Source organism: Pagrus major, chromosome 22 (genome assembly GCF_040436345.1).
Source record: "Pagrus major chromosome 22, Pma_NU_1.0".
NCBI lineage: Eukaryota > Metazoa > Chordata > Actinopteri > Spariformes > Sparidae > Pagrus > Pagrus major.
Window position 1 is genome coordinate 16468961 of NC_133236.1, and position 10466 is coordinate 16479426.

At 39.1% G+C, this 10466-nt stretch overlaps 1 protein-coding gene across 1 annotated transcript in view; it reads left to right on the top strand.

The window, feature by feature from the left end:
• Positions 1-10261, top strand: part of enpp1 (ectonucleotide pyrophosphatase/phosphodiesterase 1) — a 33358-nt gene extending 23097 nt beyond the window's left edge. Inside the window, exons 16-23 of the mRNA XM_073493402.1 lie at positions 1450-1634; positions 2607-2646; positions 2730-2890; positions 4830-4965; positions 5641-5715; positions 8047-8179; positions 9038-9182; positions 9311-10261. Coding sequence (XP_073349503.1) covers positions 1450-1634; positions 2607-2646; positions 2730-2890; positions 4830-4965; positions 5641-5715; positions 8047-8179; positions 9038-9182; positions 9311-9463 — 1028 coding nt within the window. The 3' untranslated portion in view covers positions 9464-10261. The remainder of the gene's footprint in view (positions 1-1449; positions 1635-2606; positions 2647-2729; positions 2891-4829; positions 4966-5640; positions 5716-8046; positions 8180-9037; positions 9183-9310) is intronic.
• Positions 10262-10466: the final 205 nt, after the last annotated feature.

Genomic DNA, 10466 nt, shown 5'->3' on the forward strand with positions numbered 1-10466 from the left:
TAAGTAGATTTTGTCACTTTTAGACAAAAGCAGGCTTGCTGTTTCCAGTCTTTATGCTAAGCTAAGCTAACTGACCTGACTGCTGGCTTCAGCTTCATATTAACCCCCCATTAACCCCTTTCTGTTTCTCTTTCTTTGTCAGTAGTATGTTTTTTAAAGTCGCCCAAAAAACACGTTTATGATATCTTTTCACCACTGATTCCAGCAATTGAGCCACTGTAAAGAAAGTTTGTTGTTAGTTATGTAGCGTATCAAACTACCAAAAACAACATGGTACTTAATGACATCACAGCAACCAGGTGCATGTACAGACTTGTACAAAACAACATAAGTAGGCCTACGTTAACTAGGCGAGGTCGTATCAAAATGAGTGTTTATAGACTCGATGTAGTTCCAGAAAACAAATCTCTGGTAGATGGTAGGAGTTCAGCGAAGGGAGATTGTCTGCTAGTTAACTGATGATGGATGGCATTGTTCTCTCGTACTGAGAAAAACATTAAAGTAAAAAATGCTAAAATGCGTCTCCAAATATACCTAAGCAACTGTTAATATAGCCCAGTATAGTCTATGTGTGGAAACACACAAAGACTGTACTTGGGCGGGCTGGCTAGGTATATTAACAGTTGCTTACGTGTGGGAAACACAGATAAACTATACTCTGCACGAAAGCAATATTTCCTAAAATGTCAAACAGTTCCTTTGATGAGATTATTGGTTGTTTCTAAGGACATAAAAATCAGCATGAAAGATTCTCTTTAAATATTTTTTGGAATAAATATTGTTGTGAGCTCATCATGTCCGCATGGTTTCTCTTATCTACTGCTGTGCACAATTCCTTCTATTATTAACATTTAAAAGTAGACACAGGTGTTCTTTTTTCTTCCTTTGTCTATTCATGTGTATTTTATCCTCGTTTAGATAATTATTGTATCTATAAAGTCACTTATGTTTTGCTTTTGCACCAAAAAATAATAAACCCAAATCACAGTTTTCCTCCATTGTATTATTGTAGTCATCATTCCTCCTAGTTATAAAAACATGTTACTCAGCAGGTTTTTTGTAGAAGATGCAGCAACACAGTAAAGACGGTTCAGAGGAGGAAACAGGTGCACTTCTCCCGCATTGAGTTTCAGTTTGATGCCTTGCCTACAAAAACAGAACTGGCGAAAGTAAAAGGCAGCCACTTCAGCCATAAAATAGCATCTAAGACAAGTAATCAGATGAACAGACAAGCTCTAAAAAACAGTCCCCAGTTTAACTCACTTGTGCAATCTAAAGCATTTGGAATTAAAAATGGACAGAAACGAACACTGTGTGTACAGTATGCTCACAACTATAATAAGTATGGTACTGATGGTCAATGTAGAACTATGAACAGAAGCTCTCCAAAATCTAGTATACAAATGTAAACAGCAGACAGAAGATGATCATTGTGTCCATCTCCTCCAGATCTCCTTGATATTCGTCCAGCTCCAAACAACGGGACTCACGGCAATCTGAACCACCTTCTGAAGCGACCCGTCTACCTGCCAGTTCACCCAGCGCAGCTCTCACATGACATCCGCTGTGAGGCTAGCGACCCTATCCCCACTGACAACCTGCAGTGCACCTGTAGTTCCCAAACCCAACAAATGGTATGTGCTACCGGGTTATCGAGCTCATGTGTTTGTTTATAGCCATGCTAGCGGTATGGCTCAAGGATAGTAGTGTCGGTTATTAACTAATGGATGGAATGCAATGAGGTTTTGTGCAAACATTCAAGGTCCCAGAGAATGACTTTCCTGATCTCTTTAGTTTTCCTCTACTGCCACCTACAAGTCAGACTGTTAACTTCTTACTTACTGTAAATATCTCAACATCTACCAGTTTTCATCTAGTTTATCATCCACCTTGAGTTTGGCTTTTGTGTTTTTTTATCAAATGTCTTAACATGTCTTAATTGCCATAAAAACATTCAAACATTCACTGTAATAACGCTAATGCCTTAACATTTTATGTAGTGCTCAAGTGCTAGTTGAAAATCTTAATCTGTCCAATACCTTTATTTATGGCTAATTTGCAAATGTTGGCATGCTAACATGCAAAACAAAAATGGTGAACATGGACATTATAAAACAGCAGAATGCTAGGATCGTCATTGTGCGCATCATAGCATGCTGATGTTAGCATGTAGCTTAAAGCTCAGCCTTGGCTTCAGACTCATAGCCATGATTTGTTACATTTTTGGTGTTGCAGGTAATGTTTCCCTCTCCTTGTTCTGAGTAAGTTCAAAGTAGATGCATTATGTTTTACTTATTCGTCATTTTCTGAAAGGGCTACCAGAACCAACAAAAAATTAAAGTTCCATGTAGCAGCTTTAAAATTAGTACTCATTTTTTAGATGATGAATTACCACTTGATCAAAACAAGTTATACTACCCTCAAGCTGACAAAAAGATCTTTTCTGTATGATAACAATCAGACTTTACTTGACTCAAGAGCAGATACTTGGAAGCTTTACAGGCTTCATATTCTGACGTGCATGGTGAAAGTGTGGTATCTATATTTTAGACAACACAAGTGCACTAACAAGAAGTGGGAATTCCTTTTTTTAAATTTTTTTCCAGGAGACGGACATGAACATACCTCTCATGACAACTAATTCCAGTGAGTTTCAGTTCATTTTTCTTTCCATTTATAATGTTTTTTTATGGAATCAGTTAATTGACATTCATACATTTTCCCTGCAGGTGTTAAAGCCAGTTTACGCCGCCTCCACCATCCCTTTGGCACTCCTCGAGTCGTCCAACCAGACGCCACCTTTTGTCTTCTCCACCACTCCAGCTACCTCAGCGGGTACAGCAAAGACCGCCTCATGCCCCTCTGGGTGTCGTACACCATCCAGCCTCTGGTGAGTGCGTTCTCTTTTATCTCTAAACATAGCCTGTACAGTTGAGTTGTCCTGGCTGTATTTCTTCAGTGGTTTTGGGTTTGGCAAGAGATTGTAAGAGGTTGTTTAGTATCTGAATCCCTTCTCTAAGCAGCTGTTACTCATCTTCTGTGCTCGTGTTGGTTCAAACAGTTCTTGTCTTTCTCATTATGCGGTTGAGTGTAAATCATGACCTCAGGCAGTGCGATACATTCCCGGCAGAGTTTACACTGTTGTTATATACTGTCTGAATGATGGAGCAAGTGAGGACGTGTGTACATTTGTTATTATTCAAGCTTTATCCAAATACAGTAAGAGATAAATATGGCTCATACTGTACTCTGTTCATTTAGACTTGAAAGAATGTGTTAGTTTTAAATCTGTGCCATAGCATACTGTGTAATGCTCAAAGCACTGGAACACCCACAGAAAACTTCAATTTCACAGCTTGTCAACATTAACAACTCTATATAAAGCTAGCTTTAAGCTAGTTTGCCTACTAGAAAATCAATTAATCAGTGGCAAGCGTGAAGCGGTGCTGTTGAATAAGCTGACATTTCTATTCTTGTACATACAGGATGTAAGAAAATATGCATAGCTTTTGATGCTTATTTGTTCTGCTTGTAATCAGAAAATACCAAACTGTGATTTCCTTATAATTTTACAAAAGGTTTCTGTAAAGCGCATTATAAATGGGTGCTATTAAAATAGGAATGAAAGTTTAATTTGACACCACTGGCTGGTCAAAATCTCAATTTGTAAAATATATTGGTTTTTTTTAACAATACAAAAACCGCAAAACTAAAGGCATTCCCTTCAGTCTCGTGCCGCGCTCCAGTCAAAGTCAGAGGTCGGAATTTCCTAGTTGAAATTTCACCCTCAGCAGTGCAGCCTTCTCGTATAAATTAAATAGAGGAGGAAAATTACACAAGAGGTAACAGACACCATTATGCATTTTATTTTGTGACACTTTTGTATTTGGAAACATATCTCAATAGTCCTAGCCTAATACAAATACTGCTCCCGCATGAAGTCGGGGTCGATGGATTTGCCCTGAGTTTACAAATAGGAATTCCATCTTCGAGTGGCGTTCCGTCGTACTGTTTTTCCAGAGGAGGCAAAAGTACACACAATCTGTAGAAGTAAAAAGACTCTGGTAAAAGGATAATCCAACTTCTTTACTCAGATAAAAGTTAGAAAGAACAGGCTCTGACATATACTCAAAGTCGCACACATAGCAATGGCAGCGCCCATGAGGAGGGGTTAGGATGTATTGTATTTGTATTAAGCTGGTGAATGGAGCATGTACATATGTTGTAGATATGTTTCAGACTAAAAAAGTTTAATTTATGCAAGGAGGCTGCACTGCTGAGTGTTCAGTTATGTGTACTCTTGGCAAAAAGACATCATTTAGTTATGGTCAGCCAAGTTTTTTTGTTGACTTTTTGCAATGTCAGTGGTAGGAACTCTGACTCCAACAAGAAAGTACTATCTTTGACTGGAATGCAGAAAGTACAGCCTCAGAAGCTGCTATCAAAACTCTGAGTTTTGTCTGACTTACTGCTCAATGAGTCAGAGACTTTTTATGTTGTGCTGGCTATCAATTTGAATGAATTAATTGGAAGTTTACACCAATGAACATTGAAATATGTACCAAGTTTCATAGTTCTTACCAAAAAGGAACCTTTTGGAAATTACAAGCCCAGGAATTTTATTTTTAAAAAGTCTTTAATTTTCTTCTTTGGCAGTAGAGGAGAGTGACATAAGATTATTATTTTAGAGCGCTCTGCAAACAAAACAGTGCAATGCCCTCACTGACCCATGCACACAAGCGAATCAAAACCAAGTCAGTGATCTTACACAACTGCTGGCCCGGAGTCCCTCTCCACACTGTCCACCACTGACTGAACCTCTCTCTCAGACCAGAGTCCAACCCCTGAGCCCAGAGTTGGAGGCGTGCGTTCGCGCTGACGTCCGCATCCCACCGGCCGCCAGCCAGCTGTGTCTGCGCTACAGAGACGACCCCGCTCTGTCCTACGGCCTGCTGCATCCCCCCAGTGAGTGCGTGTGTGTTCGTGACTGTGTATGTTCTGTATGTGGTGAAGGGGGTCATAACAGGCCGTCCCCAGCCGGGTGTTGAATTCAAGCTGACGTGTTTCAGAGCCACATTCTCATGTAAAGAAGCACTCATGCTTGTTTCCCATCCCCCCTAACTGAGATGCTGTAGATTCTGTGTACATTTAATGAAATTCAGGTTTCAGGTAGGTCCACAAAAGGAAGTGACAGACTGAAAGAGTGAAATAAAAGCCCACCAACAGCTGTGAGGAAGTTCAACTTGCCAAAATAAGACATTTTATTTTCCTCGTGGCTGTGGTAGAAAGTGATGCTAGACTGTGATTGCTGCAGTTAAATGGCTTAAGAGCTGCAATGATTAATTGATTTGTCAATCTTCAGTAATCATTTGAGTTATTTTCAACTAAAAATGACAAGTATTTGATTGCTTCAGCTGCTCTAGTGTGAAGAGTGTTTCCATCAACAGGCAAATTAATAAATGATGACAGTAAATGTTAATTGCAGCCATAAATGACTTTACCTCTTTTAATTTAGCTCCACCGACATGTGAAGTCAATCTTTATTCTTTTATTTTGACTTTTACAAGATGAAGTTTGTCTTTGAATCCATACCCAAATTGCGAACATATTTTTTCCTCACCTCTTATTTTCTCTTTATAGATCTGAGTGTCAACGGACCCGAGACAGACTCTCTGCTCACAAGCAACATGGCACCAATGTTCCCTGCATTTAAAGGTGAGTCATATTTATCAGCGCCTCTTCCAGAGATGAAAATGAGAGTCACAGTGATGAATCAGTTAAAAATTTACTGCCAGAGTTGTCAGGAAGGTTCATCTGCCAACTGAATGAGAAGCTTTTGAGCTGAATGGGAGCTGAACAATTTAATTAACCGAAGAGATCAAAACTAGACATTATGTCATGCACTGTTTTGTTAAATTGTTCAACATTCAAGTTTTCCGAGGGCAGGTATTGTGGGTTGCCAGTTCTCATCGCCATTTTTATTCAATATTATACTTTTCAAAGCTGATTTTATAGTAACAGCCTATACTTTTGGTTCTTAAATACACATAACAGGAGTCCAAAAATCCAAACCGCCGTGATTATATGGGTTTACTGTGCTTTAATTTACTTAAGCCCTTTCTGTAAAGCACAATTAAAGGTTTAGTCAGAGGAACTTTTTCCAGACTTAATCCTCCTGCCATCCTTCTGTGAACACCGCAGTATTCTTCACAATCAGATTCACTTTAAAGGTGGTTCTGTTTGTGTGATTCACCAGAACATGCTCATGAAAAACACAGATATGATCTTTAGTCATACATTTACAAACTGGAATGGAATGAATGTTTGTTCACTCCTGTCATTTTTGTTCTTCTGCTCATACAGATAAGTTGCTTAATTCTGCTGTGAATCCCACGTCTGTACCTGCTCTCACAGCATTACGCCACCTGTGTCATATGTGAGAGTATGTGGATGTCATCAATGATTCAGTTGTGTAATGTTGTCTGCCGGGCTTTGTTGAAACTTGTTGATTACGTCGGGTGATTAATATATTGAAAGGTTCAGATCACACAGCTCCAGTTGGTTTTCCTTTGAGGCCACCCATACTGTAAATGGAAACTCACTCACTTATGTGAGGCCCCACGAAAAACCCCTTTGAACGACTGCCGTTTGTGTGTGTTGGAAGGCTCAAAATTGATCGGCTAACAGATGCTGCCCCCTTGTGGCAAATTACTATGTTTACAATGTGTGAACTGTTTCAGATGAGGGAGGAGGCAGGAAATGCAGAAAGTTGGTTACAATTTAAAATAAGGGTAGAGGTGCCTCCCTAGTGTCATTTGTCAAAAAGACTTTTTGACTCCCTGGCGAAGGCTTCATGTCAAAATGAGTTTGACTACGTGACCATGCCGTGAAAAAAAAGGCATTTTAGTGGTTTAAAAGAGAGTGTCTTAGAGTTTTTTGGTTAGTTATTAACTTAAATATATCACTACAAATGTCAAAAATAACTTTTCATGATCAAATAACAACATCTGATCCAAACAATATTCCATAATCCTTATACAGTACAATTCAATCAGCCCATGAATAACTTAGATAGATAGATTTACTTACTACATATTAAAATTGACAGAAATACAATTCAGGGAAAGTCTTTCTCATGACAAAAGATAGATGAGATCTATAACGCTCTCATGTCTTTATTTTCAGTAAAGAAATGCGAACTTGAGTCATTGTGACTTAGTCTGATGACTTGCAACTTGACTTGAAAGAGAATAAACTATTTGAGACTCAACTTGGACTCTGGTTCAATTCTCAGCTAGTAGTAGTAGTAGTGGTAGTGGTAGTGTGTAGTAGCAGGAGTAGACTGTAGTAGATAGGGGTAGTAGGAATAGGAGTAGATAGTAGTAGTAGTTGTAGTGGTATTAGTGGTGGTAGTAGTGGTAGTAACAGTAGTAGGAGTAGCACCACTAGTAGCAGTCATAGCTCAATGGTAGTAGTAGTTGTAGTGGTATTAGTGGTGGTAGTAGTGGTAGTAACAGTAGTAGGAGTAGCACCACTAGTAGCAGTCATAGCTCAATGGTAGTAGCAGCAGGTCTACATAGTAGTAGCACTAGTAGTAGTAGCAGTAATATCTCAGTGGCTTGGAGGAAGAGTGAGTAGTCCAGTAATCAGAAGGTTACAAAATCTGCCTACCTACACCTCTAAAGCTCACTAATCAAAGCAGTCTATGATTGTTTAAACTTCACCAAATATGAAAATGACGCGTTAATTACAGCTCTTTAGAGCTGCTGGTAAGCAGATTTTGTTTCCCTCGGACAGAGCCAGGCTAGCAGTTTCCCTCTGTTTCCAATGTTTGTGCTAACTGTCTCACTCAAGTAGACACGAGAGTTGTATTTTATCTAACTCTAAGAAAGTGAATAAGTGCGTTTCCCACAATGTCAAATTATTCCTTTCAGGTTTAACTTGTAAAAAGCTTATCGCTAGCTTTTCTCCCAACCACTGTATCATCATTTGTGATGTTTTGTTGGTGAGCTCAAAAGTTTTTGTGCGTCTTCTTCCTGACTGCAGATGTTTGGGCCCATGTCCACGATGTGCTGCTTCCAAAACATTTTCAACAGATGAACGGAGTCAACATCATGAGTGGGCCGATATTCGATGGAGACTATGACGGAAACGTTGATGCACTCAAAGCAATCTCAGGGTAAGTCAGCAGCACACACTCATGTAGGCTCCACCCAAATATTAGTTTAATGATCAGCTAATCTGCCTATTATGTTCTTGATTAACTGATGATTGTTTGTCCAAATAATGTCAGAAAAAGGGTTAAATGCCATTTATGTCTTCCCAAAGCTCAAGGTGACATATTTAAATTGCCTGTTTTTTTTGTCTGACTTACTGTCCAAAACCCTAAGATACTCAGTTTACTGTCATATATGAAAAAGAAAAGCTGCATATCCTCACATTTGAGAAGCTTATAACGGTGAGTTTTGGGCCTTTTTGCTTGAAATATAACTAAAACAATTATCTAAATAACTGCAGATCAATTGATAAAATGATTATTCAACAATTGTTCCCATTGTGGTCCTTGAAACTAACTCAGCAACATAGGTTAGAATTTATTTTGTTAATTCAGCCTTCTTAAATGGGTTATAGAGGAAACCAGTAATGGGTCGTGGTTGATATTGAAACTAACATTGAGGTTTAATCTTCTCATGAATACTCAGCCTCTAAAAATACCATTCTTCAGACTTAAAATACTATAATTATCTATTCTGTTGGGTTTTTTTTATAGTTTATTCTTGAGAAAGGAAACCTTCCTTCACTCTCAGCTCTGATGCAAGTGTTCAGTCAAAAAGACATGTTTTTTAGCCTTAGTCGAGGAAAACGTTTGATAAAAGAGTCGTAGTTGTAGTTCTGAGGGGTAACTGTGTGTTCATGTGGTGTCAATCATCCCCTGTGTTTTTAAATGTTCTGTGAGCACACATCACAAGTTAAAATGAGATCCTTCTAGAGCGGAGGCAAAAAACATTTTAAAGCCTGTGATCTCATGTTTCTTCAGGAATGAGGCTCCTCTTCCGACACATTTCTTCATCATCCTGACCAGCTGTGGGAACTCGACCTTCAGCCCTGTTAACTGCGAGGGTCCCCTGCAGGCCAAGTCCTTCATCCTGCCCCACAGACCTGACCACACAGAGAGCTGTGCTGTGAGTTCACACCAACGACTTATCTCCTACTCATTTCTCCGCAACCTGCTGACAGATCCTACCGTGGAAAAAATGATCAAAGCTCCTAATTGTAGATGCCTTTTTACTCATTTTCCATTTCTCTTCAGGATGGGTCGGACTTGACGTGGGTGGAGGAGTGGCTGCAGTTTCACTCAGCTCGAGTCCGAGACATTGAGCTCCTGACCGGACTCAGCTTCTACCACGACAGGATATCAGTGGAGGAGACGCTACAGCTCAAGACGCATCTACAGACTGCTTAAAGAGACATTACCTAATGACATTTTAATGTCCAAAGGAAGCCATATTGGTCTGCACGACAGGCCTCAGTCCACCTGAACACAGTAAAACGACCGTTCAGACCTAATTAAATTCCATCCAGGTTTTTTTTCATATGTATGATTCCCAAAAAATGTTTTATAATAATTAAATGTCTGAGAGTCTTATATATATATATATATGTTTGTTTTTGATCATGTTTTTATAAATGATTTTATAGAGAAAAGTCCGAGGGCATTTTTATTAATGAGACTCTGTAGCTCTGAACCAAAGATGTCGTCACATCTGCTGAGTGGCTCCAAAGTGTTTCCTAACATGGGAAAATTTGGCATGAAATAAATAAAAGGGAAAAAGAAACATTTATTGATGAAAGGAGAATCTATTTATACTACAATTGTTTTTATTGGCAGGAGCACTTTGAGAACAACATGAAAATCTGGAAACAGTTGTGTCTGCTGCCAGACATCTGGAGCGCTGGCTGCAGCCGCCTGACAAACACCCAACATACGATTTGCTCCTCAAAGAGCCACATTTCATCTGCCAAATGTTCTCATTGTATGTTCATGGTTGTTAGTTTTGTGATTCTTTATGCAACACCACTGTTGTTTTTAGTATTTTGTAAATTTCTGGTCTGATAAATGCCATTTTGAGATAATTATTGAATTTTGTGTGTGTGTGTGTGTGTGTGTGGGTGGGTGTAAATGTATGTGTACTGTATGCATGGATAGATTATGAGACAAATTTGCCCCTGAGCACACGTAAAAGCACATTTTGCAGCTGTCTGTTGTCTTGATGCATCTTTGTGGAGTTGTTTTGCCTCTCTTTGTTGTCATTTAGCATCTTTTTGTAGTCGTTTGCGTCTCTTCATGTTCGTTTTGTGCCTCTTTGTAGTTATTTTGTGTCTCTGTAATTGTTTTGCATGTCTGAGGTTGTTTTGTTTTGTCTCTTTTGAGTTGTTTTGTGTCTGTCAGTTGTCTTTTTGTATCT